Genomic DNA, 26,390 nt, shown 5'->3' on the forward strand with positions numbered 1-26,390 from the left:
GGGGGCCGCCCTCGGGGCCTCCAGGACGGGCCGGCCCCGCGGACACCTCGGACTCAGGCTCCGGACCGGGAGAGAGCACATTTCTGTCGTCCCAAGGCCCAGTCTGTGGCACCGTCAGGGACCCCGCTGCTGCCTCCTGGGAGGGAGGCTTAGCGGGCGTGCGGCCATCTCCACGCTTCTCCCACGGTGCTAACTAGTGAGCGGGCTTAAAGGGAAGCACGCGGGGAGGGAACGGGCGCTCCGTCTCTTCCCGAATAGCCAGGGGGCATCCGGGGTCCTGGGCATCTGTCCCCGGCCCCGGGGGAGCGGCCGAGGGGGCAGGCGTGGCACCAGCGGCCTGTGGTTCCCCGTGGAGAACGCCACCCCTGGCTCCTCGCCCTGCCGTGAGGCCTCGGGTCTCGGGCCTCCGGCTTTGCCCGCTTCCGGGCTGGGCAGAGGCGGCCTGTGTGGGGGCTGGGGGCTCACCTGCAGCGGGAGCACCACGAGGGCCACACAGATCATGATGACCACCAGCAGCTGGGACGGCCAGATCTTGGGCGTCACGTCACCGTAGCCCACGGTGGAGAAGGTGACGATGCAGAAGTAGAAAGCCGTGAGGAGGGACAGGTTGTCCCCTGCGCGCTCCAGGTGCTGGATGCCGCAGGTCCTGGAAGTCCGGGCATCGCTGGGCTGTGGGAGGGGCCTGGGACACCTGGGGCGGGGGGGGGGGGGGGGGGGGGGGGCCCTGTGCTCCCTCCCCTGGGCTGTGGGAGGGGCCTGGGACACCTGGGGTGGGCGACGGCTCCGGGGACTTCCCATCCCGGTCTGCCAGAATGGGCACAGCCCAGCCCCTCGGATCTCCCCCTGGATATTCCCTTTGCAACCCGTGGCTGTTTCGAGGCCCCTGGGCAACATGCCCTGAGTGGATGCGGACCCACACTGGTGGAGTGTGGGCCTGGGGGTCAGCGGGGTGGGCCTGCGCCCCGCCTGGAGCCTCATCCTCACCCAGGGGGTCGGGCAGGAGGCCGGACAGCCCCCTACGGGGCACAGAGCCCGACGGCCCCGCTTCCCGCACCTGTGACCCCAAGTCCTCGCCCCACACCGGAAGCTGCTGACGGCAGGGCCTAGGGGGCCCATGGCACACAGCGTGGGGTGCCACAGAGAGGTGCTCGAGACCCTCCCCCAGGGGGATGGGAGGACACACTGGCTGCCGGGAGGAAAGCAGGCTGAGCTTTGGACCCCGTGGCTGCCCGTCCCCCTCTGCTGAGGTCTGCGTGGTGTGGGCAGGCGTGCGGGAGGGGAGGCAGGAAGCACGTGGCTCCTCCTCGCTCCTTCCCCAGCCTTGGTGCCCGCCCCACATCCCTGCCGGGGCAACGGGACGTGGTGGCCGCCTTCACCAGCAGCGGGCAGGGCCGGTACCCCAGGACCCCCGGCGGGAGCTGGGCACGAAAGGGGACACCCCCTCCCCCCCACTCTTCACCCTGGCCGTTCCCAGACCTCGTTCTCAGCTGGACCTCGTGCCAAAGGGTCCCCACGGGGCTCAGGCTGGTGCCCAGCCTTCCGAGGTGCGGACCCGGAAGCCAGACCTAGGTCTCCCTGGGTCCCAGAGGAGCGGGACCCGGGCCCACCGCAGCCCGGGGCTGTGGGCTCCGGGCCGTCCCCCCCCCCCCCCCCCCCCCCCGTCCTTGGGCCCCCTGCCACCGCGGGGCCCTCCTGAGCTGCGGCCCGAGGGGGAGAGGGCGGCGGGGCTCCTGGGGGCACACTCACCCCGTGAAGACCAAACACAGCAGGGTGCAGAACAGGATGAGGACCTGGTTGAACATGGCCGACTGGGTCCGCAGGATGGCGCGGTGGAAGTCGTTCTGCGGGACAAGGGCTGTCAGGGGCGGCGCCTGGCCCTTCCGGCGGCACGGGTGCAGGCGGGTGAGCGGGTCCCATCCCCCGGCCCCGCGCCCCCTCCCGCCTCCGCGTCAGGCCCCGGAAAGGGACGTGGGCCTGACGCTCAGCGGAGGGTCTGTCCAGGGGCCCGGGTCACGCGGGCCTGGTCTCTCGCCCCGCGCGCACGTTCACCCCTCCTCCCTCCGGCCGGGGACTTCCCGGGGGGGGACACGGCACCAGGGACAGGAGCTCACGATCATGTTCTCCAGAGCGTGCTTGGCCAGCCAACAGTTCAGAAACACGGGGATGAACAGGTTCCGCAGGGGCGCCCAGAATATCTGTGAAGGAGCCGGGTCAGGGGGCCGGGGCCGGGGTGTCCCCCTCCTCGGCCGGCCGCTCACCCACCGTGACGATGAAGGGCAGCGTGTTGATCATCTCCAGGACGAACGAGACTCGGAAGATCTGCTCCCAGATGTTGCCCTGGGGGCCGTGGGGGGCGGGGAGGGGGGAGAAAGTCAAGCCAGGAGGTCAGGGAACGGGCTGGGGGGTCAGAGGGGAGGGTCAGGCCAGGCGGGGGTGGGGGGGACTCACTTTGTAGCTGAGGTAAATGAGGAGCATCGTCTCCAGGAAGCTTATTATGGCCACGATGACCTAGGAGGGGCGCAGTCTGAGTGGGACGGGGGGAGAGCAGGGCCCACCCGGAGCCATGCCCCCCACTCACCTGAATCGCCCACAGAGTCATCTTTCTTTCCACCCAGAGGATGGGCGCCCTGGGGAGGGAGGGAGGTGAGCCTCGGGCTGGTGTCCCCCAGCCCCACCCCCAGGCCTCCCCTGACCCGAGCCGTTCCTCAGGCGGGTGGAGGGTACCTGCCTTCCCCCTCGTGGGGACAAGGACATGAAGGGAGGGAGAGGTCCCCCAGGAAAGGAGGCCTCTTGGGAGGTCAGGGTGAGGCCAGGCCCAAAGCTGCGGGACGTGGGGCAGGGCTGCAGGCTCGGGAGGCCCCCCCGCCCTGGACAGGCTCCCTGGGCAAGTGCGATGAGCCGCGGGGCCTCCCTTCCTCCCCGGTCCAGCCGGGGGTGGGGGGCTCCCGGGAGGTGAAGCACATGGGGGCGGGGGCAGGGTCTGTTCAAACGCCGGTGCTCCTTCGGGTAACAGAAGGACCGGGGCCATCTGTACAGACAAGCCGAGTGAGGCAGGAGGTGGCTGGCCCCTGGGGACGCGTCCTAAATGCTGGGCCAGACATCACGGTCATCCTGGGGTCACTTGCACTGCTTGATGGGGGCACCGCTCTCCTTGGTGCAAGTGCGGACAGGAGCGGTGACCCACTGGAGGGCCCTCCCTGCGGGCCCCTCCCCACCCGCCGTCAGTCCGCGGGCCCCCTCCCCACCCTCGGTCTGAGGGCTGAGCCAGGAGTTGGAGGGACGCCGAGTCAAGCCACTTGGGGCGACACCCGTAGTTCTGAAAGGGTCCGCTGCTTCAGGTGCTCTGCGGGGACTGCCTAGCGATGCCCACTGCACGGGCCAAAGCCGGGCATCCGGCCGGAGGGGCTGGGCCGGGAACTCACCAATTGATCTCGGAGGACGAGGCATTGAAGGTGTAGTTCTGCTTCGGGCAGCCCCAGCTGTGGAGAGACAGAGCTGGCCCAGCCCGGCCCCGGAAGAGACCCCGCCCACGGCTGCCGAGGGCTCAGGAGCCCGGTGGGCAGGCACCCACTCCCCCACCCAGGGCCAACTCCCGGCATCTCAGACAGGCGTCTGCGCTCCTACGGCCTGCCCCCACCCTGCACACCGCCGGGCAGGGTCCCAGGCGGGGAGGGGCAGACAGGCTGGGCGGGAGAGCACAGCACTCTGGGATGGGAAAGGCAGAGCCGGGGAAAGAGCTGGGGATCCTGCCCCGTCTGACGGCAGGTTGCCGGGGAGGGCCGTGCGAGGTCAGAGCGGACCCCGGGGCAATCGGTGCCTCCCGGAGGCCGGAGCCGCCGCAGACGAGGTTGGACGATGCTCTCGAGCCAGGGAGAGAGACAGCTGGGCTCCCACCCCGAGGTGCCGACTCCCAGGGGCACCCCAAGTCACCCCAAGAACGAGCCTCTCTCAGCCCGCCGGATGCCCAGCCTCCCGGAAGGTGGTAGGGGCAGACCTGTTCATTCGGCCCCAGCTGTAATGCCAGGGTCACGGACCGAGAGGATCCCACTGTCACGGAGCCCCATGGTGACAGGCAGCTCCTTCCCACTCTTCTTCCAACTGACCCACTTCCCCAAGCCTTACTGGGGCTATTATTGCAAACTCGCTGCCCACAGAAGTGGCCGGCTGTCCTCCCATCCACCTACCACCGTCCTCCAACCATCAACCCGTTACCCACCCAGCCACCGGCCCCCCATTCGTAGCTCATCCAGCCACCGACCTGCCCATCCGTTCTACCCAGCCACTCCCTAGTCTCATCCGGCCACTCGCCCTCCCACCCGCCCATCCACGTGCTGGGGACCGGCAACGACTCCTAGCCCTGGTCCCTGTAGGGATGTGCAACCAGATGTCCCAGGAGCCTCTGGAGAGAGAAGGTGGGACGAAAGCGGTTTGAGAGTCAGTTAGGACCCCCAGTCTTCCTTCTCAAACCACCGCGGCTGGGTCTGCACAGCCCCACCTGGGATGAAGACACGAGGGGCCCCAAGGGAGGGTCAAAGGGTGTCTGGCTTGGGGACCGCCCCCCCCCCCCCCCCGCTCCGCAGATTGCACTGTCCTCCGGCCCCAGCTTCCTTCCCCGCTCGGCCCCAGGAGTCAAGCGGCCACACTTCGCCCTCAGGGAGGAGGCGGGACGGATCCGCTCTGAGGACTGAGCCTGTCCCAGGTGACACTGGTGACCAGGCTTTGCCTGTCCTGACTGATGGGACTTCAGCCTCTGAGTGCCCCACTCTTAGTGTGAGCAGAGCCCAAGTTGCTGGACGTTTGAAGAAACCCACCCAGTGTGAGCTCGGGAGAAGCAGAGACTGAGCCCAAGAGAAACACGTAAGAAAGGCAGGGTTAGAGACATCACCTCCGGAGAGGCGGAAAGCCAGAAGGAAGTCTCCGAAATTAAAGCGTGATGCAGAAGGACTGAGCCAGGGCCGGACGCAGCGCTAAGGAAGTCACCCAGAGGGGGCACGAGAGGAGAGACGGGGCAGACGGGACAGTCCAGAACCACACAGCCGGGCACCGGAAGCCCAGAGACAGCGGAGGGGAGAAGTATGGTCTCCAGCATGGGAGGGAAGGGGTCGTGCCGAGGCGTCGCGGAGGCTGCCGGACATGGGCACGGAGAAGAGACTGCAACGGCCTCCAGGGGAAGAGTGTGCTTCCCGCACGGGCGACCGGCAGGACCGGTGGCAGGAAGGCCAGGCAGCAAGAGGGACCGACTCCACCGCGGTCAAGTCAGACCCGGAGGAGGTGGGCGGCGCGAGCTCTGTGCCAGCGAGGGGACCCAGGAGGTGCGGGTGGCCCTGCCCGGCTTGCACCCCGCCCCTCCCCCGCTGAAGGCAGCGGAATGCCGCTCCCGCCCCACTGGACACGCACAGCCGCAGTGCGCGGCCTGGGCACCTTTCTCCCCGAGCCAAGCCTGTCGGTCAGCAGGACCCTGAGTGGCATCCAGGGCCCGCTCTGCGGGGGCGGACACTGGGAAGGAAAGAGTCCCCGGGGGCTGGGCACATCCCCCCCACCCCCCACTGACCCCACCGGCTTCTGTCCCGGCAAGCTGCCCCCAGCCCCGCAGTCGCCCACCATCCGATCCCCAGGGCCGGGTCATCCAGCAGGACGCGGACGATGTACAGCAGGCAGGTAAGCAGCTTCAGGGAGAAGTTGAAAAGCCGGATCCTCAGGCCTGCGGGCGGGGGATGCAGGTCAGGGCTCCTGGGTACCCGGGACACCCTGCGCTGCCCCCAAGGATTGAGGGGTGCTCCGCACCGCGGGGGGAGACCCTCCACCCCGTCCTGCCTTCCAGATGGGGTGCAGACCGCTCCCCACGCCTCGCACTCCTTGGGACGGAAGGGTGGGGGCCTGGGGAGCACACTGATGGACTAGGGCCCGTGCCCCATCCTGCACCCCAGATGGGGTCCCAGGGAGCCAAGCTCCTGCTGGGAAGGCGGGGGAGCGGCGAAGGGTGGCAGGTGACCAGAGATCCCTCCAGGGTGCAGGTAGGAGGGCTGGGCCCGCCTGGGAGGAGGCTGTGCCGGTGCCCTGGACGGCCACGGCCCAGCCCGGGGTCCAGCAGGGGAGCAGGGTCCCCGCACATCCCGGGTCCCCCCTCCCACTGGGGGTAGGTGGCCTGAAGCCGAGGGGCCTCCCCCCGCCCCCCGTGCCCCATGCCCCGCGCCCACCAGCCTGTGCCCCCGCTCCCCCCGCAGGCCCCCACTCACTGGATCTCTGGTTTTTGATGAAAAACAACTTGAGCCGCTCCTTGAAGGTGTTCTCGTTGACGTAGAACTCCACCTGGACCCTGGGGGCAGGGGAGAGGGGCATGGGAGCTCCGGCCAGTGGGGGCTCGAGCAGGGAGACAAGCCCGAAGCCCAGGGCGGGACCGGCTTCCCCCACACCGCAGGAGCCGAGAGAGACCCGCGGGGACAGCAGGACCGGGAGGGTGCCCCGGTGTCCGGCCTGCCCGTGTGGTCCCGGCAGACCCGCCCGCCAGCCCTTCCAAAGCCACAGGGCACAGCTGGGGCCAGTCGCCTGCTACCTTCTGGGCACCAGAGGTGGACAGCCATGGGCTCTCAGTCGTGACTGTCACCGGCAGCCCGCTACCAGCATTAAACAAACCCTGATGGCCCTCAGCACAGGGCTCAAACACCAGTGTCCCCTAAGTAGGAGCGGAAGCTGATGGTCGGCTGTTCTGCCTGCTGGCCCCGGGGCTGTCCCCTGAGGCCCGCTGCAGCCTGCAAGAGGGTCGGGCACGTAGGCACCGGCCGTCAGGCCCGCCGTGGCCCCTCCAGCCCAGGCTGCTCTCCTTCCCTCAGGCTCGCCTGTGCCCCTGGCCAATCTCCAGGCACCCTGAGTCCTGCCCGGGCTCCCAGCCTCCCGGGGACCGGCCACGGCACACCCAGCGTGTCAGGGAAGGAGGCGGAGTCGGGAAGGGCCGTCGGGTCCCTGGGGGTAACACGGGGTCTGGGGCAATGGGCCACCGCCCAGCACCGCCCCAGCCTTGGACACAGGCCCGCGGTGGCCGCTGTGCCCTGCGCGCTGGCCCGGTGGGGGCCCGGTGTCCCCCTAGGACGGAAACCCTGGCGTTGACGGCAGTAGGACAGGCGGAGCGCGGGCCTGGGGGTCCCACCTCCCGGCCATCGTCCCCCCGGGCCGGGGGCTCCGGCCCGCGGGCGGGCGGACTGTGAATGGCCTCCGCCTGGCCGGGCTCCCCTGGGGGCAGAAACGAGCACCGCTCTGCCCCCGACAGCTGAATGGGGCGCTCTGCCTGGGGCTGGCTGCGCCATCTCCAAGCTGCACGAGACGGCCCTCCTCCCCGCAGCCTGCCGTGGGCACAGGACGATGTGAGAGGGCGATGCCTCGGCGGGCCCTCGGCCGGGGCGCCGGCACCTTCCTGACCTGCTCCGGGGGGGACCTCCACCTGGGCCACAATGGGCTCCGCTGGCCACGGCTCCCAGAGGAGGCCTGGGCGCCGTGGGCTCTTCCCCTCCCTCACGTTCTGGTGCAGGGAGGGGTCACACGGCCACAGCCTGGACCCCCGGAGCCAGAGAGGCAGGACGGGCCTCCCACAGACCACAGCCAGTGTGCCCACGGCACCCCAGCACATCCCAGCACACCCCCGGTGCTCCACGGCACCCCACTGTACCCCTAGCAGACCCCCACACTCCCTGTACTTCATGGCACCCCCCCACTCCCCCAGCACACCCCTGTACCCCACTGCACCCCAGCGCAGACCCCTTTCCTCTCTCTCCTCGGAGCCCTCTCCCTGCCTTCCCGGCTTACTCCTCAAGCCCCGAATCCCACCCTTCTCTGTAGGCGCCGCCTGGAGCTGTGTCGGGGGCTCCTGAGGGCCTCTTTGGGGAGTTGGTCCAACAAGCCTGGTTGAGCCCGGGCCCGGGGCCCGGTGAGGTCAGCTCAGGGGGGCAGATGGACGCAAGTCAGTGAGCCCGAGGGAAGAGCACCCAGCCCGGGAACAGCCCTCCCCGACACCCTCCGGCCCCATCGAAGCAAAGCCTCCACAGAGGGGTCTCCCCACCCCACGCGGGCCACCCGCTCGGGCCGCTTCCCTGACGGGGCCCTTATCTGGCCAGCGAGGCCCCGCCCTGCTCCTTCCTCCTGAGCCTCCCAGGGCACCGACCATGCGGCCTCCCTGCCCCCACCCCCCTCTGGTCGACCCCCACCCCCCAGACTCCTCGGCTGCCCCCATCTCAACTCTGAATGCGGGACGCCCTAGGGCTGATCACGGGCCCCCCTCGACACCCGCCTGGCCCGCTTGCGCGAGGTGACCTCTAAACCCCAGCCCTGCTCTGAGCCCCCGGCTGCCCTCCGACGTTGCCCTTTGTGGTACCCTCCCCAGACCAAGCAGGAGCCGGAGGCGCTCCCTCTCCCCACGTTGGACCTCACGCTCTATGCGGCTGAGAGCCCCGCTCCACTCCCCCCGGGTCCCCTGCCTATCCTTGCTGGACAGCTAGATGCCAGCAGGTGAGACGAAGCAGGAAGCCGGAGTCCCTGGCTCCTTCCTGTGCTCTCTGTTGGCAAAAGAGAGCGACCCCCAGCTCCTTCCCCCGACCTGACCCAACCTCGCCCCTGCCCCCGCTGGCCAACGGCCCCTTGCCGCACGTAGAGCAGCCTGACGCCCCTGCCCAGGCCCAAGGGGTCAGGCCTGCTGACCTGGGATTGGTCGGGCCTGGACACTTTTGCTTCCGGGTCACCCGGCCCCTTCCCAGCTCCCCAGAAACGGAACCCCGGTCACTTCTCGGCCAGCCCTTGTCCCCCGGGGTCAGCTGCAGACACCCATCGGGACAGCCCCCCAAGGCGGTCAGCGGCGGGGGGCCCGCGGAGGGAGAGGGCTGGTGAAGGAGAAGCCGTGGGCTGGCGGACGTGGCCGCGTGAATCGAGCCTCGTGAAGCCTCTCTCGCTCTTAACTTTTCACGAGCTGCGGCTGCCCACTTCTGACACCACCACAGACAGCAGGTTACGAGCTGTCCATTTAGCCTGAAGTACGGTCGAGGCGACAAGCGTAATTAGACCCCCACGGGGCGCTGGGCCGACGCAGGAGGAAACCTTGGAGGGCTTCCGGACCCCCGCGGCCCCGAGGTTCGCAGCACAGCCTGGGCCCGGTTGAAGGACACTCTCGGCTCAGCAAGCTCACGGGAAGACGAGGTGGCCCCGGGGTCACGGACAGGTCTGGCCAGACAGACAGAAGCCCTGTGCCTCCCCTGCCCGGCTGCTCCGTGGCCCCTGCACCCGTCCGAGCCCCGGCCTCCTCATCTGGGGGGGCGGGCAGTGACAGGAAAGGTCCACCACAGGCGTCTGGAGGGTGGCAGATGGGGGGGCTTTGGCTCTGGGGAGAGTTAGCCTGTCCCTCTGCATCTGACGCTCAACCTCTCAAGTCTGCTAAGTGCCTGCGCCCGAAGGAGGATTAAGTGAGAGGCCGCCGCAATGCGTGGCCCGGGGCCTGGCACCCATCAGCTCAGCTGGTGCCCGTGGTCTCCTTCTAGGTCCCGACGGTGGCCGGCTCCGTCGCTCCCATCACCCAGAAAGGACGGGCCCCCGGGCCACAAATCCACCGCTGATGCCCTCCACGGGCAGGGGGCAGGGTGGGATCCCGGTCCAGCCGTGGCTCGAGGCCCTGCGTGGGGTGCGTGACCAAGCTCACGGAAGCCGCTCTGGGGAGTGAGGGAAGGGCTGAGCGGGAAGCCCCGCGAGCCGGGGGAGGGTTCCTGAGAACACACGGTGCCGTGGCCCCGGAGCTCGGCCTCAACATCGAGCTGCCCCAGACCCCACGGTGGAGCCCGAGGGTCTACTCTCCTCCCCCCGTCGGTGTCTGTGCTCCTTCGTGCACTCGGTCCGAGGCCCCCTGCCGCCAGGGGCCCAGGAAGAAGGTCTAAAGCCAGGGTGCCCCAAGGGCGTGGTCTCGGGGCCCAGAGCCTGAGGGGAGCCTGGGACTCAGAAAGCCCTGGGTGTAATGCCCGGGGTCAGGCCGTGGGCCCCGGGGACTGGACAGGCCCCACCTGGGCTCCACCCCAGGCTCCTCTGTCCTCGGAGGTTGCCGGCTCTCAGGCTGGTGAGGACAGGGGTCCAGACGGAACAGACAAAAGGGCCTTCTTGCCGAGCCCTGCCCTGGAGCCCCTCGGAGGACTCCAGCCAGACTCATCCCGACATGCATGGAAAATAAGGCCCGCCAAGGCCCAAGGCTGGCCCAGGGGGTCAGAGGCATCGGGGGCGTGGGGCTCTGCATGGGACCAGGGCCTCTCGAATGTCTGGGGTGGAAGGGTCAGCCCCCGGCTGCCTCTGCCCCATCCCCACGAGGCTTGTGTTTGAGTGGGCCCAGGCCGACCGCCTGCCTGTGCCAGGGCCTTGTCCACGCTGGAGGGGACCCACAGAGTCCCCCTTGTGCCGGCAAAGCAGCTCCAACCTCCCCAACCTGAAACCGGGACAGGACGTGCCAGGCGAGGGTGGCCGCCCTGGGGCGAGCCGGGCAGGCGGACTCTGGGCTGCACGTCTGCCTTCTGACCGGCAGGCTGACCCGGAGGCCAACGGGCAGGCAGGCCCGGGGAGCAGGCCTTCCAGGGAATCCTGGCAGGTGGTCCCGGCACAGATGGCCTGTGCCAATAAGCTCCGTAGGCAGAGTCAGGAGGGCGGCGGCGGGGAGGGTGGCCAGACGCTAAGCACACAGCACGGCAGGCCGGCCCGCCGGGCCACGACAGCCGTGCACTCACATGGGGCCGGGGTCCTACTGTCTGCTTCCCTCCGTGTGTCGCCGTGTGGCTCACTCCCTCCACACAGGAACCCGCAGACTGACGCGCGAGAGAAAGGGCAGGGCCCCGGCCTAACTGCCAACCCCGAGGCCGGCTATTCTGAGCAAGGGCAGAGCCTGTGACCAGCCCAGGGACCCAGCCCAGGACAGACATGTGGCCTGCTCCACCCCCCACACACTGGCACTTCCTGTAGGTGTGCGGGCAAAGGGCCGGGCTTTGGGGCAGAGGACGGGCAGGGGTGTCTGCTGAGTAGTGAGGCACCGGGGGTGGGGGGTGGGGTAGGGCTGAAGGCTGCGCTGTCCCCACCACTCCCAGCCCCGAGCTCGCAGACTCGCCCGTGGGGGGCTGGTGGCCGTGTGGGCAAAGACCGCTGTGGGGGACACCCCTCCAGGCACCACGACCCTCCTGCGGGGTGGCGGGGCTCTGGATCCACCAGGGCTGAAAGGCTTTCCTCTAGCTCCTGCCCAGTGCCACAGGCCAGCTCCTGCGGGCCACCTGCTGCCCCAGGGTGGCCCGCTGCCAGGGACATCCCGTGTCGGGAACCCGGAGGGGCAGAGCAGCCTGGGGGACCGAGGAAAGGCACGGTGGCCAGTGGCTTCTCCAACGGACAGGTGACCCCAGCCCGCATGTCCCCCGTGAGGCGGCCCCACCTGGGACCTCCTGCACACGTGTTGGAGAGAACCCCTGTCCTGGCACCCTCGGCTGGGCCGGGGGCCTGGGAGAGCCTCTTGGGGCCTTGGTGGGCACGGAGAGTCTGCTCTACCAGTGACAACGCTGGGGTGGCCGCAAATCGTCCGTTTCCCCCTGGGAAGCCCGAGGTGCCCCAGAGAGCCCTGCGGGTGCTGGAGGGGCCCTCCGCCCCACCACCACCGCAGCGCAGGGGGCTGGGCTGGGGAGCCAGAGGCCCGGGACTGTGGCCCAGCCCCCCCGGCTCCCACACACCTGCCGGGGTAATCACAGGCCCGGGTCACAGGCTGCGGCGGGGGCGAGTGTCAGCAGCGGCTGGAAGCTGAGTGAGCGGCGGCTGTCGCCGCTGACCATGGTAATTAATGACATCGGGTCCCACTTAGTGGCCACGCTGAACGCCCAGGGCTTGGACAGGACGTGGCCGCTCCGAGGAGGATGTCGGTCTCCCCAGCCTCAAAGCCACCGTCCACTTGACCTGGATCTTAACGGAAGCCAGGATGTGCCTGGGGGCTAGGCTGAGGGGGGAGGGTCCCGGCAGTCATCCGTACGCCTGTCCCCACACACGCAAATGGTGGGGGTCCCCGTTCCCGCTGGGCTCTCCTGAGGGCTGTGGGTGTCGGCCTCTGGATGGCCCTGTTTGCTAGTCCAGGGCTCCTCCCCAGAGGACCGCCCACCGTCCCATCCCCGGCCTCAGCTCCACCCCCAGCAGCAGCGCCTGATGGCACGGGGCGGCGGTGGCCAGGGCTGGCTCGTGCCCGGTCCCGCCTGGCTGCAGGGCAGACTGGACTCTGAGCCCCCTCCTCCCAGGGTCTGCTGGGGGTGGGAGGCCACTTGTCTTTCCCTGCTGCGGCCCCCTCCCTGCAAGCACTTACTGAGACAGAGAGGAGTCCAGGCTGAGGTCTCCCACATGAGGCCTGGGGACAGACACGGGTGGTCACATGAACATGGAAGACGGATGGACGGAGGGCTTGGGCTCCTGGACCAGGCGGGGGCACAGACACTCAAGGAAGCTCCAGGCAGGGTCCGAGGGAAGCAGCGGGGTCGGGGGGGGGCACCCCTGGGCACACCCCCAGACCTGCGGAGCCCCCAGGCAGGCGGAGGTGCCCAGGTGCCCACGGGAGGCAGCCTGTGGTGAGGCGCTCACTGGGCCTGGCCCCCTCGGCGCCCAAGAAAGCAGCACAGCGGCCGTAGCACATGCACCCCCTGCCCAGGCCAGACGGCACACAAGGCCAAGGCCGCAGACACCCGCCTTCGGCACAAGGACTAAGCAAGAATCGGTCTATCCGGCGCGCGGTCACTGTCCCTGCTCCTGCCAAGCCCGCCTCAGGCACCGCGACCCCAGCTCCAGGGGAGGGCCACATCAGCCCCGCTTTATACCCAGGAAGCTGATGTGGCGAGAGGCGGTTCCCACACAAGGCCACAGGGAGGACGCAACAGCCAGGGCTCCCTCGTCGTCAAGTCTGTCTGCCTCCTCTCTGCTCCCCTGCTTTCTACGGGCCCGGCCACAGAGCCCACCAGCCCCGTACCCTGGCTTCCCAGGGAGAGGACAGGCCGAGGCAGGGAGCTGAGGCTTCCTGGGGGGCGCCCGGTGCACCCCTCCACTGGGTCAGCAATCGCACACCTGCTACCCTTTGGGCAGCCTGCCCTGGGATTCTCCCAGATTGGCCACAAGAGCTGACACCATGATGGCCGGGCCTGGGCTGGTGGCAGCTTTGGGCCTGGGCTGGAGGGGAGGCCGGCAGGGGGGTGGTGCTGGTGGCAGCTGGGGCTCTGAGGACTGGCCCCTGGGGGCTCTGGAGGGATGTGTGTATGCGTGTATATGCAGAAAGTCTATTTGCTGATGACGTACCCATCTGGTGCACAGAGGACTTCAGGGACCCTCTCTTAACCCTCGATGCTGCCATGTTCCAGAAGAGGATGCGAACGTTCAGGGAAGACCACTGCCTTCCAGAGGCCATGGCAGGGAGGAAGGAGCTGGCCTGCAGGGCTGGGCCAGCCCCTCACACGGGCCGGGTCATCCGCACACGGCCGCCCGCCGCCTGTGCAGGGCCCTCCGGGTGGGCAGGCCCCCCTCCGAGTGCCCCGGTCTACAGCTCCTCGTGCCCGGGACGGCACAGTGGGGCTGCGGGGAGGTCCGGGACGATGAGGGACTGGAGGGGGCGTGCTCAGGGGCCGGGCTCCGCAAGGAGCAAAGGAGGCCAGGGCTCTGCCGGGAGCTTCTGGCAGATTCTACATGTTTGTCCACCTCAGGTTTCCTGTCCTGGCCCCGGCGCCGCCCCAAGCTCTGAGTTGGGGCGACAGCTGCACGGAGAGGGGTGGGGAGGAGGGGGCTGGGCAGGAGCCTGGCAAGGCCCAGGCTGTTGCAGTGGGGCTGTGGCGGTGGAGCTCAAGGAGGGTGGGTGAGGAGAGCGGCCGGGTTCCTGGAGGACCACGGGGGCCACCTAAAGGGGAGGGGGGCGAGCGGGCCTGTGGGGAAGGGGTTCCGCCTACTGCCTTTGGCTGTGGCAAGCCTGGGGTCACGGCAGACGCGCGGGACTCTGGGAAGGACAGCAGGAGAGCAGGACCACACTGGAGCCCCAAGAACCCCGAGGTGTGGAGCTGCACGCTGGGCTCGGAGCACCTGGCGGGGGGGCGGGCGTGGGTGCGCAGGGGGGCCAGCGGAGCAAAGTGGCCGCCGCTGAAAGGTGTTTCCTGCCGTCCTGGCTCCCTTTCCTGCCTCGGCCCCCGAGTTCACAGAAGCTCCGGGGACCCTGCACGCAGAGGTGCGCCCTGCCCCTCCACACCCGTCGTCAGGGGACAGGGCCGCTGGCAGGAGGGACACGCTGCCCCCAGGGGCCCCTCGACGCAGCCCCAAACTGGGGCTCACCGGGGTTCCAATCCCCGGCCAGGCACTGCCTCCAGCTGTTCCGGCCCCGCCTCCCCAGGCCCCGCCCCAGGCCCCGCCCCTCCCGGGGCTTCCCGCGGAGCCCCTCAGCGGGAGTTTCCCCTTCTACTCCCCAAACCCTGCCTGTCAGCCCACCTCTGAGTGAGGCCCCTCCGCGGATGTCCCCTGCCCTGAAGCTACCAATGGCGGGGCACCGGCCTCATCTGGTCGCAGCGACTCCTCCCCCGCCCAGGCCCTCCTCCTGGCCCCCCTCTTCCCCAGGACTCTCTGTCTGTCCCGGGGACACAGTGGCCTCTGCCCACAGCCTCAAGCAGGACCTCAGAGTTCCATCCTGGCCTCTGGCCTCCTGCCCCTCTCCTCCCCTCCGGGCATCCACACCGACGGGAGCGTCCCACTGGCCAGCCTGGCTGTGCCTCCAGGTACCCCAAGCGGCCGTCCGCAGTGCTCCCCGCACCCCGCCACCACTCCCCACCACTCCCAGACCCCTGGGTTCTGCCTCCTAGATCTTTCTGCGGTCTTCCCGTGCCCTCCAGGCCACCCACTCAGACGTCCCTTCCGAGGATACACCGGTGAGCCCCTCACCTGGTGCAGAACCCAAACCTGGTGGGGGGGCGGAGAAGGGGCGGGAGGGAGGTGCCCAGCAACCAGCCCCTTCCTCTCCAGCCCTGTCCGTCCGTCCAGGGTGGCACACCAAACATGCGGCAGCACCTGGGAAGGCCAAAGGCCCCCCAGCCCCGGGCTTCTTGGGGTCAGGAAGGGGCCCCAGCGCAGCCCCGACCCACGGGGAGAGTCCACCGGACCCCTTGGTCAAAGGCTCTTGAACGACGGTCTTCAACACTCCCCCTCCAGGTCGTGATTTCTAAGCCTTGCCCCTCCCCTTCCTGGCCCCACGAGGCATGGGGGAGGGGAAGGAGGAGACCCATGAGCTCAGAGCCCAGGGCGCTGGGGCTGGCCGGCGTGGGGGAGGGACCCGTGCTGGCCCACCCAGCATCCACGCCACTGGGGTGCACTGTGTTGGGTGGGGGGGCTTGAGCCCTGGCACTGGGAGCAGGCACCTCCCGGTGCCTTGCTGCCTCCCCGGCTGTAGTGGGCCACCCTGGGGAAGGCCAGTGCCTCGTGGTCCAGGAGCGCTGATCCTGGCTGGCCCCAGAAGGGGGCCCGGCATGCAGATGGGGCCAGCTTCAGGAGCTCTGGCCACTGGCTCCCTCTGACAGAAGGTCCCCATCACCCCGCCCTGGTTGTGCAGGACCCTCCGTCAGATCTGAGTTTCCAAGGAGCAAAAACCCTGTATGCCTTCCTCTGCTCAGGAACCTGCTGTGGCTCTCTACTGCTCCTGTCCAGAATAAACTCCATGGTGTGCATCTACCATTTGAGGATACGGGGCTGCAGGGCTCCAGGCCCTAACACCACGGGCCAGCTACGCAGCTATAGACAGTCCCCCCTTCTCTGCTCTGCACAAGGAGGCTGATACCTGTACCTCAGGGGCTGCTGGGGATAGAGAGAGGCCACCCGTATAAGGGTCAGCACAGAACTGGGGGCAGAAGAGTGCGGGGAGGGGAGAGGACTTCCTGGAGGAGGTGGCCTTGCCATCTCAGCTCCCATTCTGCACTGCAGGCTCAGATGCAGGCTGGGCAGGACCTGCCTCTGCACCCCTGCAGGAACAGGGACAGCAAGGGGAACCGATCTCTTGCAGGGGCTGGACTGGCTGTAACCAGAGCTTCCGGAGCCACTGCCCCCCGCGGCGCAGGAGGAGGATGGAAAGGAGAGGACTCTGTCCTCAGGGCCTTGGCCGGCACTTGCTGCCTTCCCGCCCGGGCTGCCCATTAGCTGCTCCGGCGCCTCTCAGAGGCACTTAATCTCCAGCCTTAGCAGTCCGCTCTGGCAAATGGGAATAACCACCGGGCATCAGCTTTCCACCAGGGGTGCTCGGAGGAGCCAGAAACAGGGTGTGAGGGCAGGAGGGGCCTGGGTAGCCTGTGGCCAGAGGGGAGGGGCAGGGGAGAGGCTCCCGAGGCACCCCTCATCCTACCATCTGCCGGGCCGAGAGTCCCTGCCAACCTCGGCCCCAACTCTGACGAGGCATCGCACCCTCCCCGGGCTTTGGCCCTGGCTGTCGCCTCTGCCTGGAGGGCCCCTGCCCATCTTCCTGTGCCCCTCCCCGTAGGGCCAGCGGCCCTGGAAGCTCCCACTCGCCTCACCCCGGCCCAGCCTGCACCTCTCTGCCAGGCACAGGTTTCTGTGCCCACGACGTGTGCCCACACCCAGGGCGGATCTGATTCATCTCCGTTTCCCCCGCAGCATCTAGAAGGGTTCCCTGCACAGAGAAGGTGCTGGCTAAATACTGCTGCTGGCGGAGGACTAGTGCCGCAGACGGAGCCTCAGTGTCCTCATCCGTGAAATGGGGGTGCTGCGTCCAGCCCTGCGCTCAGCGGAGCTGGAGAAGGGCCGGTGAGGCCCCCTTCCCCAGGCGGGCCCCTCCCCAGGAAATTGGACCGCTGCACCCTGGTTGCCACCGGCTTCGGGCACTAGCCCCCCAGGGAGCCTCAGACCTGCGTCCCAGCTCCAATCTGCTATGCAGCCTTCAGCCAGCACCCCACCCCCCCCCCAGCCTCATGCTGCCCACTTCTGAAGTGGGGACTCGGATATTGGCCTCACCTCCCCACAAGCGGCGGCTGGAACCCCCTGGAGTGTGGGCTCAGTGGGAGAGGGCCGGGCAGGGGTCCCCGAGCCACCTGGCCGGGTGCCTCGGTCGGCTTCCCTGCTTCCCTCCGGTCTTACCTGCAGGCCCACCGTGCCAGCCTCTAAGAGCAGGAGGGAGGGGGAGAGCACAGGCTCCCAGAGGCCGGCTGATAGCACAGCGGGTGGTCCTTGCGCCCGGGTGAGGGTCCGGAGGGGGAGAACCCGGCCCTCCCCGCCCCCTTCCCGGGGCTGCGGGCGACGCGGCAGGTGCAGCCGAGCGGAGCCGGTGCGGGAGGCGAGCGGCAGAGAAGCAGAGCCCCTCCCGGCGGTACGCGGGGTCCCCCGGGCGCGCGCCCCTACCTCTGGCCCACGTCGCTGCCCACGGAGCCCCCGCCGCGGGCCGGCAGCAGCGGGCTGAGCCCGTGCGGCTCCTCGGGCGCCGAGGCGCCGGCCGGGGCGCCCCCCGGGCCCGCCTTGCCCTCGGACGGCGAGCGCGGCAGCTTGGCCCGCGCCATCCTGCGGGAGCGCACGGGCGGGAGGCGGCGGGGGCGGCGCTCCCATCTCCGCGCCCCGCCCCGCGCTCCCCGCGCTCCCCGCGCCGCCGCCGCAGTGGATCGGCCCGGGCGGGCGGGGGGCGCCGGGAGGCGGGGTGGGGGGGTGGCGGGGGGCGGGCGGACCGGCGGGGGAGCCCCGGCAGGAGGGGTCTCGGTGCCGGCTGCCGGGCCGCCTTATAACGGAAGTAGTAGTAAGAATCACGACAGTCACGGCGGCGCTGGGGGAGGGGAGCAGTAGTGGCGCGGTGACAGCTGGTGGTTCTCGGCCACTCACCTCCGCAGGCAGGCGCTGCCGGAGCCCAGGGAGCCTGGGTGCGCAGCCGCGCGCGCCCAAGTCACAGCCGGCCTCCGGGTCCAGGGGACCCAGGTGGGGCTCCGATGGCCTGCGCAGAGCGGCGCCCGCCTTCCAGGCCCCGTTCTTGGTGCCTGCTCAGGCTGAGTGGGTCCACCCCCTGCGCCCCCATTCCCTACCTCCCAGGGCTATCCGGAAGTCCGTGGGGGGACTCACCCAGCAAGCAGTGCTCATCTGCCAAGCTCGGCTCCATGTTGGACAAAGCGGCCGCTTTGTGGAGCCCTGTCTGCACCCCATGCCCGGCTGGGGACGGCTCTGATCACCTCACTGAACACGAGCAACTCAAGGAGACAGTGAAGATGTCGTTTTCGCAGAGTGGGGAGACTGAGGCACCGAAGTAGGAGGTGGCTTCCCCCGGAGACCGAGGCGGGGAGAAATGGATCGAGGACCCGGGAGGTGAGGTGGCTCACCCAGGTAACAGTCAGCGGGTGCTGGTGCTGGGGGTACCGCCGAGGCTCTGGCTCTGGGTGCCCTGGGCGCAGGGGTGCGGAGATGCGTGGCTATCCCCCGCAGCGGCCAGCGGCTCCAGGCCCTCCTGACCTGCCCGAACCCTGACATCTAGACCAGAGGCTCCAGCTTGCCTGGCCTGCCCGTTTCTTCACCCCACCTGCGTGACCCAGTAAACCACCAGGGCCCGAGCTTACGGAAGGTCTGTGGGAGGCAGGTGGGCCCAGGGCACCCAGCCCCTGCCTGGCCCTTCCCCAGATCGCGAGGCAGGGACAGCTGGTGCGGAGCCGTTCGGTGGCCTCAGCAAACCCCCACAGCAGCATCCCCCCGACCGCGTTTCCATTAGGAATCTGCCCTGGAGACATGAGGGCTCTGTGTGGGCAAAGCCCCCTGCCTGCCTGCGTGAGGAGGGGACGAGGAGATGGCGGCCGCTTGTCCCCCTTCCCGTGGAGGGACGCGGAGCGGCTGGAAGAGCTCCGGGGCCCGCTGGCGAGCGAGCCACACGTGGTGGTGCCCGCGGCACGCGGCGAGCGGGGCCGCGGGCACAGGTGGCGTCCCCACAGCTGTGGCTCTGGGGTCCGGGCACCGTCCCCGGGCAGGGCCAGGCTCCCCGGGTCCGGTCAGTAGCGGAGAAGGGCCGGACGTCCGGGCTGCTCGCGGGGCTCCCCAGGAGGTGCCGGGAGCCGCAGGGCCCTCGGGATGCACTTCTGCCCAGACAGACACGAGCTCATGTTCCTCGACGGCTGCTGCGGCCCACCCGAGGCTCCAGGTGGCGGCGCCCGCCTCTCGGGCCGGCCCGTCTGCCGAGTCCGCTGTGGCTGCTGCAGTCCTGGACTCTGAGAGTAGTGATGGCTTCTGGGGTCCAGGATAAGTGTCAGGTGACAAGGCAAGGCTTCTCCAACATTTTGTATGACGCGCCCTAACGAGAGAAACCGGCTGACGTGCGTGGAAGGACCACCAGACAGCCGTCAGTGCTGCGTCTGGGAGCTGGTGGCGGAGGCCTTTCCAGCTGGCCGCCGTGTCACTTACATAAGGACTGGTTCGTTTGGAAAACGGTCGTCCACTTTAGCCGCCGGCCGGTGCCGCGTCCGCTGGCCGTGGAGGAGAGCCGGCCCTGGGCACGGGCAGCGGCCCGAGGCGCCTCGTTCCCCGGCCGTGGCGCACCGTGAGGAGAGCCGCAGACTGCCCACTCCCGCTGGGGTCGGGCGACCTCCGGCCCACGGCCGTGGTGGGAGGGCGGACAAGAGCGAGTGCCCTGGCCTGGAGCGCTATAAACGCCGCTCGGCTCCTGCTGCAGAACGGCTGTCCTGGGGGGTTGGGGTGGGGGGCGTCACCTCACATCCCTGTGATGATAGGGACAGGGCCAGGCCGAGTCCAGGGTGTCTGAGGTGGAGGCAGCCAGGCTTCTGGAGGACTGGATGGGGGGCGTCAATCAAGGCTGAGGGGATGGGTGGGCGGTGACACCCGAGATGGGGAGGAGCAGACGGGGTGGTCACCGATCCGTCCTTCACGCAACGACCAGACGCCGCCGTCTCGTGGCGGGGGGGGGGGGGGGGGGGGGGGGGGGGGGGGGCCGCCCCGGCCGGGTGCCCCGGGGGGGGGGGGGCGGGGGGGGCGCCCCGGGGCAGGTATGGCCCACGGGTTCCGGGTACGATGTCTGGAGGTGTGAGGGCAGGTGGGCAGGCTGGCCCAGGAGCCTCCGGAACCCAGGAAGATGTGGAAACGGCAGAAGGCAGCAAGGGGCGACCCTGAAGCAGCAGGCCTAGGGCGCAGGCCCGGCATCGCGGACTTTCTGAAGCGGTGCCCAGGGGAACCAGGGGAGGCCCCTGCCTCCACCCTCCCGAGCCACACCGGTGTGTGCCCACGGGGTCCTGGGAGTCCTCACCCGCAGCCCCACTCCGCGAGAGGCGAGCCACAGGGTGTGCTGATCGCCCGGCTGGGGTGGCGCCCGGGCTGTCCCCGGGACCACAGCTAGACCTCCCAGGCTCCGGCCTGGGGCCTGTGAGCCCGTGAAGAGATGCTCAACGCCACCGAACACTGGGGAAGCTCCTAAAGACGACCACGAGATACCAGCACGCACTCACCAGGACGGCTGCTCTGGAACCAACGGAAAATAAATGCCAGCACGGGTGTGGGGCATGGGAGCCTCGTGTGCTGTTTTCGGGAGAGTCGTGGGAGGGTCTGGGGCTTCCCGAGAAGCGGGGTTACCGTGTGACCCAGCAACTCCGCTTTGGGGTGCATGCCCGCAGAACTGAAAATAGGGTCTCGAACGGATATTTGCACACCCGTGTTCATGGCAGCGTCACTCACGACAGCTGAACACGGAAGCAACCCAAGGGTCCATCAGATGGACCACAGGAGGATGGGTACGTAAGACGTGGTCCGCCCACACCAGGGAACGTCAGCCTCAAAAAGGAGGGGAACCCCGGCACCTGCTGCCACGTGGGCGAACCTGGAGGGCACCGTGCTGAGTGACGCCAGCCCGTCACGGGGGGACACGTCCTGTAGGAGTGGACGCTCGCCGGAGGCCCCGGAGGAGTCGGAGCCACGGACGCCGAGAGCGGGAGGGTGGGGCTGGGGGAGGGGAGGGTCCGTGTGTAACGGGACAGAGTCCAGTCTGGGAAGACGAACACGTTCTGGGGACGGAGCGGGGACGGCTGCTCGACAGTGTGAATGCACTTGACGCCCCTGGACTGCGCCCTTGAGACGATTAATTTTAGGGGTGCCTGGGTGGCTCAGTCGGTTAAGTGTCAGACTTCGGCTCAGGCCACGAACTCGCGGTTTGTGAGTTCGAGCCCCGTGTCAGGCTCTGTGCTGACAGCTCGGAGCCTGGAGCCTGCTTCGGATTCTGTGTCTCCCTCTCTGTCTGCCCCTCCCCTGCTCACGCTCTGTTTTTCTCTCCTTCAAAAATAAATTAAACCTTAAAAAAATTTTTTTTAAAAGGTGGTAAATTTCGTTATGTGTTTTTTTCACAAAAAAAAAGTTGGGGAGGAAAGGTACAGAACCCAGCTGGCAGGGCTCTCCGCGGACACAGCAGGGGCAGCTGAGCATCAGGATGGGCAATGATTATGACAGGGTGGATGGGTTTCCTGCTGCTGCTGTAACAAATCACCCCAAATTTAGTGGCTTAAAACAACACACGTTTACCGTCTCGTAGTCCGGAGCTCAGAGGGCTAAAATCTAAGTGTGGGCAGGGCTGGTTCCTTCTGGAGGCTCTGGGGGAGGACACCCCCCACCTCTGCCAGCTTCTCGGGGTCCCTTCCTCACGCCGCTGTGACTTCTGCTTCAGCCCCTCCCCCTCCCTCTTCCGAGAACCCTGTGACAGCACTGGGCCACAGCGACCATCCAGGAGCGTCCCCTGCCCCCCGTGAAGAGCCTTACCTGCATCGCATCTGCAAAGTTCCTCTTGCCAGCAGGGGTGATGTGCAGGGCTGTGCTGCTGTCCCTAACCCAGCTATCTTCGCAGTGGAGGGAAAACCAGGAGACGTGTGACCACATGTCACCTAAAATGTCCCTTCACCTAAATCGTTTGCCTGGCCCTTGGACCCGACAGCCAGCCCGTGAGGAGCACCGGAGGCAGAGGGGCAGACTGAGCTGCTCTGGAAGAGGCACCCAGACACACACAGACGGCGACTGTTCTGCAGGAGAGAGGCGTCTCGGCTGCCGTTGCCGTGTAACAAGTCATCGCCAACGTCGCCACTTAAAGCAACTCCTTTATCATCTCACGGTGCTGTTGGCGCCACGTCGGAGCAGGGTTTAGCTTGGGCTCTTCTCAGCTCGGCTTTTCCGTGGGGCCTCGTGAGGCTGGCGAGGCCGACGCGTGTCAGGCAGGGCCGGACTCTCTGGGCAAGACTCCGCCCGCCAGCTCATCCAGCCACCGGCAGGACTCAGTTCCTGGAGGCTGCAGGACGCGCCCCTGCTCCCGCCGGCTGTCACCGGCTCGCTTGTGAAGGGCCGTCGCACGCCTTGGCGCGTGGCTCCCCCGTCCTCAGAGCCAGGAACGGTGCGCCAAATTCCCCCGGGCCCCAAAGCTCTGCCTCTTGGGCTCCAGCCAGAGAAAACGTTCTGCTTCCACAGGGCTCGTGTGGTCGGACGGGGCCCGCTCAGATGACCGGTAACCTGAATTACCACGCACAGTCCCTTGCCACGCCACACAGGCGCACGGCTCAAACAACAGAAACGCGTTCCCTCGCGGTCCTGGAGCCCGGACGCCCAAGACCACGACGCCGGCAGGGCTGTGCTCCCGAGGCCGCCTCCTCGTCCCGCACACGGCTGTCTTCTCTCTGCGCCTGTCTCCAGATCCCCCTTGGCGAAAGGGCTCCAGTCGTACAGGATCAGGGCCCACGCTGACGACCTCATGCTCACTTGATTACCTGCGGTGACCCTGTTTCCAGACAAGGTCACTTCTGAGGCACTGGTGGGCGGGGAGGCTCAGGCGGTCAACAGTCCACCGCATGACTTTAGGAGAGATGAAGCTCAGCCCCCGACACCGTGCGACGCATCCTGATCCTGGCCGTGGCCGGGACGTCTCCTCGTATTCACGGTCCTGGGCAGCCTGGAGATCCCGAGGGGCCGCACCTGGCGGGAGCCACTCTGGATCAAGAGCAGTTTGAGCCCTAATAACCAGAAGGACACAACACCCCTGGGCTGAGCAGACCAGCTGCGAGGGGCTGGGGGCCACCGGGTGGGGTCTCCCCGGGCCAGGTTGCTGCCACTCTCCCCCGACCCCACCGGCCCCTCACTCACCTCCACGCCCCTTGACCAATTCCTGGGCACCACCAGAGTCTCCCCCGTTCTCCCCCTGCCGCCTCCCCAGCACAGGGCGTGAGTCACAGATGCCCCACAAACGCCGCTCGGAATCTGCTTCCCTGAGACGCTCACTTCCCAACGGGGGCCTGGCCTGGGCGCCTGGGCGCCTGGGCGGCTGGACAGCTGGCACTTTCCTGCCGCCCGGCGGGAGTGAGAGGATCTCTCCGGACGTTTCCGCTCCCCCAACAGCTGGGAGAGCTCGCGCGAGGGTCCCGCTGCTGCCCTAATGGGGACCGCACGCTGGGTGGTCCAACAGCAGAAACGGTCCCGCCAGTTCTGAGCCCAGAAGTCCATGGTCGGTACGGCTGGGCTGCCGTCCCCTGGACGCTCCAGGGGACCCCTCCCACCTCTGGTGGCTCCAGTGTCCCCCGGCTTGTGGCCTCGTCCCTCGGATCTCTGCCCCTGTCCTGAAGTGGGCTCCTCAGTCTGTGTTAAATCTCCCTTCGCCTCTCTCTCTTTTTCAACTCGGGGTAAAGTATACATAACACAGCTTAGCATTTTAACCATGTTTTGCCTCCTTCTTTTGAGGGCGCTTCGATGGCACCTGGGGCTACCAGGGTACTCTCCCCATCTTAAAACCCTTTGGACCCCCGCAAAGTGTCACAGTCTGGCAGCTCCAGACAGCCCATCTGTGTCCACTCCTGCCCAGAGGATGCAGACGGATGCGAGAGGGCTGGCCTGGGGGGGCCGACCCTGCCCTGGTGCCACATCTCCCCGCACACGGGCATTACAGCCACGGCCAGACTCAGCTGGAGTCCCTGCCCACCCTCCCCTCCAGAAGGGGACACAGGGTCAGGGCCCTTCTCCCTGCTCCTGGGCCCTGGCTAAGTGCTCTGAAAGGGGGCCCAAAACACAGGAAAACCTGCCAGAGAGGCAGAGAAAGACAAAGACACAGAGAGAATGAGCTGCTAATTAGCGAGATGCGGGCAGGGGCAGGGCCTGGGCTCCAGGGGCTGGATGGGAGGGGCTTTCCCAAGATGACCTCGCTTCTTTAGCCCCTCTGGACCCCCGGACCCCCGAAGCGGGCACGTGGTGAGGAGCCCACAAAGGCTCAGAATGCGGGCAGGGAGGAGGGAAGGAGCCAGGACCCGGCCCCCCTACCCCGTGGGCCTGGGGAGGAGGGTGCTGCCAGCTCAGCCCCCAGAGGGGCCTCCTGTCCCCGGACCCAGGGACAGAGATGCGGTGGGGTTGGCCAGGGCCTTGCCATGCTTGGGGAGCTGCCCTTGCCCACCACACAGCTGTGAAGAGAGGCCGGGGGCACCCACGTCTGCTCCCTCAGACTCCCCCCCCACCCCCCACACACACACACCTGCACCAGAACCCGAGCCCCCGCCCAGTCCAGGCACCTTCCTGGCTCCGCCCGTCCCCTCCCCACGACCCGACCCCCAGGCCTTTTCCCTGCTCCTGCTGCCCCATAGGAGCAGCCTCCTCCCTGGGCTATCGTGGGGGTCAAGGTCACGAAGGATGCAGCGCCCCCACAGCCCCTCCTCTGGAGTCCTCAGGGCCAGGAGCCATTGTTCCTGCTGTCCGGGGGTGGGGGGAGGTGTCCGTCGCGGCCCAGTGGGAGGGGGCCTCTTTTCCGGCATTTCCGCTTGTGAGTGTATTTTCAATATCACTTCAGGCCCTGCCCCGGAAAACACCCCAGCAGAAGGAGAGGCCAAGTTATTCACAGACTCCGTCCAGCCTCAGCAGACCAGGGGTTCCACCCCACACGGGCAGTGACCACCCTGCGGGCCCAGCACGCGCTCCACAACCCCACACTGGAAACTTCCTTAGAGACCGGAGAAGGGGGCAGGTGCCGGGCCCCTGGGTCCCTAGCTTCTCGGGGCCGCCTGCCCCCACCACACTCGTACCCTGTGATGGGGACGTCAGGGTCCTGGGGTGCCGTAACAAAGTGCCACAAACCGGGAGGCCCGAAACAACAGGAATTTATTTTCTGCCAGTTCTGAGGCCAGAAGTCTGAAATCGAGGTGTGGGCAGAACCTCATTCCCTCCGGAAGCTCCAGGGAGGGTCCTTCTTGCCTCTCCCAGCTCCTGGGGGCCCCAGTGCTCCCGGCCTGTGGCCGCGTCCCTGCAGCCTCTGCCCTTGCCTTCACGCGGGTTTGCCTGTGTGTCTTTTCTTGTAAGACACCTTCTTCACAGAGGGTAGCACCTGCCCTCACCCGGAATGAGCTCCCCTTGAGAGCTTCACCTTAACCACAGCTACAAAGACTCCATTTCCAAGTAAGATCACAGGCACGGGCTCCAGGTAGGCCCGCTCCCCGGGTGGAGGCTCAGTCAAAACACCACAGGGGTCTGGGGCACTTTCTGGAGACCCGCTCTTCCTGAAGCCCCCCTTAAGCAGCGCTGTGACCCTGGACAGGTCCCTCTGCTGCAGGAACTGCCTCCATTCAGCCGGCGCACACGCCCAGCCCGGAGGGGAGAGGAGGCTCCAAGCGGGCTCTCTCTCCAGGCTCTCCTGGGTCGCCCTCAAAGCTTAAGGAGTTTAAGTCAAAGCACAGCTCAGTCCCGGGAAGGATGAACTGCCGTTCCTTCTGTGGCGTCAACTCAACCTTCCAAGCCTGCCGTGGACTCGTGTGTTGAGGCCCTAACCCCCGGTGTGATGCTGTGAGTGGGGGGTCTTGGGGGTGATTAGGGTTAGCTGAGGTCATGAGGGTGGCTCCGGGGATGGGGCTGGTGCCCTTATGAGAAGACACTGGGGAGCTCCCTCCAGCCCCACACCACCCCTGCACCCGGGAAGAGGGCCGTCACTGGGACCGGCTGTGCGGACACCCTGCTCCCAGACCCACGGTCTCCAGAGCCGCGGGAAATAAATGTGTTGTTTAAGCTGTGGTGTTTTGTTACACAGCTCAGCTGACTGAAGCACAACCTGAACACTGCCGCCCCCTAGCTTCGCTTCAGATGGAGGCGGCGGGATGGTCCCTGCACGACACCATTACAGCAGTAAGTGGCACATCAAGGGACCAACGGGAATTAGAACTTGAAACCAAAACTGATCGTGGTCTTTGTGACCCCGAAGGATGCCGGCTGCCCCCTCACTGGGCATCTGTGCCGTGCTCTGCACCGGTTGAGGAGGAACTGAATTCTGAGTCACGCGTACAAGTCTCCGGAGACATACGCTGACCTGCACAGTCCCGGGGCAGGATGGGGAACGGGGCTCCCGGGGGACACCTGATTCCCCACCATGCGGACTCCCAGATGCC

General features: G+C 67.8%; 1 protein-coding gene across 1 annotated transcript in view; it reads right to left on the reverse strand.

Moving 5' to 3' along the window:
- The window catches only part of KCNT1 (potassium sodium-activated channel subfamily T member 1), a 60,639-nt gene that overhangs the window by 16,888 nt on the left and 17,361 nt on the right, over window positions 1–26,390 (reverse strand). Inside the window, 9 exon segments of the mRNA XM_049631701.1 lie at window positions 466–646; window positions 1,747–1,841; window positions 2,112–2,195; window positions 2,263–2,337; window positions 2,449–2,508; window positions 2,579–2,627; window positions 3,423–3,479; window positions 5,602–5,701; window positions 6,237–6,316. Of these exon segments, the coding sequence (XP_049487658.1) occupies window positions 466–646; window positions 1,747–1,841; window positions 2,112–2,195; window positions 2,263–2,337; window positions 2,449–2,508; window positions 2,579–2,627; window positions 3,423–3,479; window positions 5,602–5,701; window positions 6,237–6,316 (781 nt within the window).

This window comes from Panthera uncia, chromosome D4 (assembly GCF_023721935.1).
Source record: "Panthera uncia isolate 11264 chromosome D4, Puncia_PCG_1.0, whole genome shotgun sequence".
Lineage (NCBI taxonomy): Eukaryota > Metazoa > Chordata > Mammalia > Carnivora > Felidae > Panthera > Panthera uncia.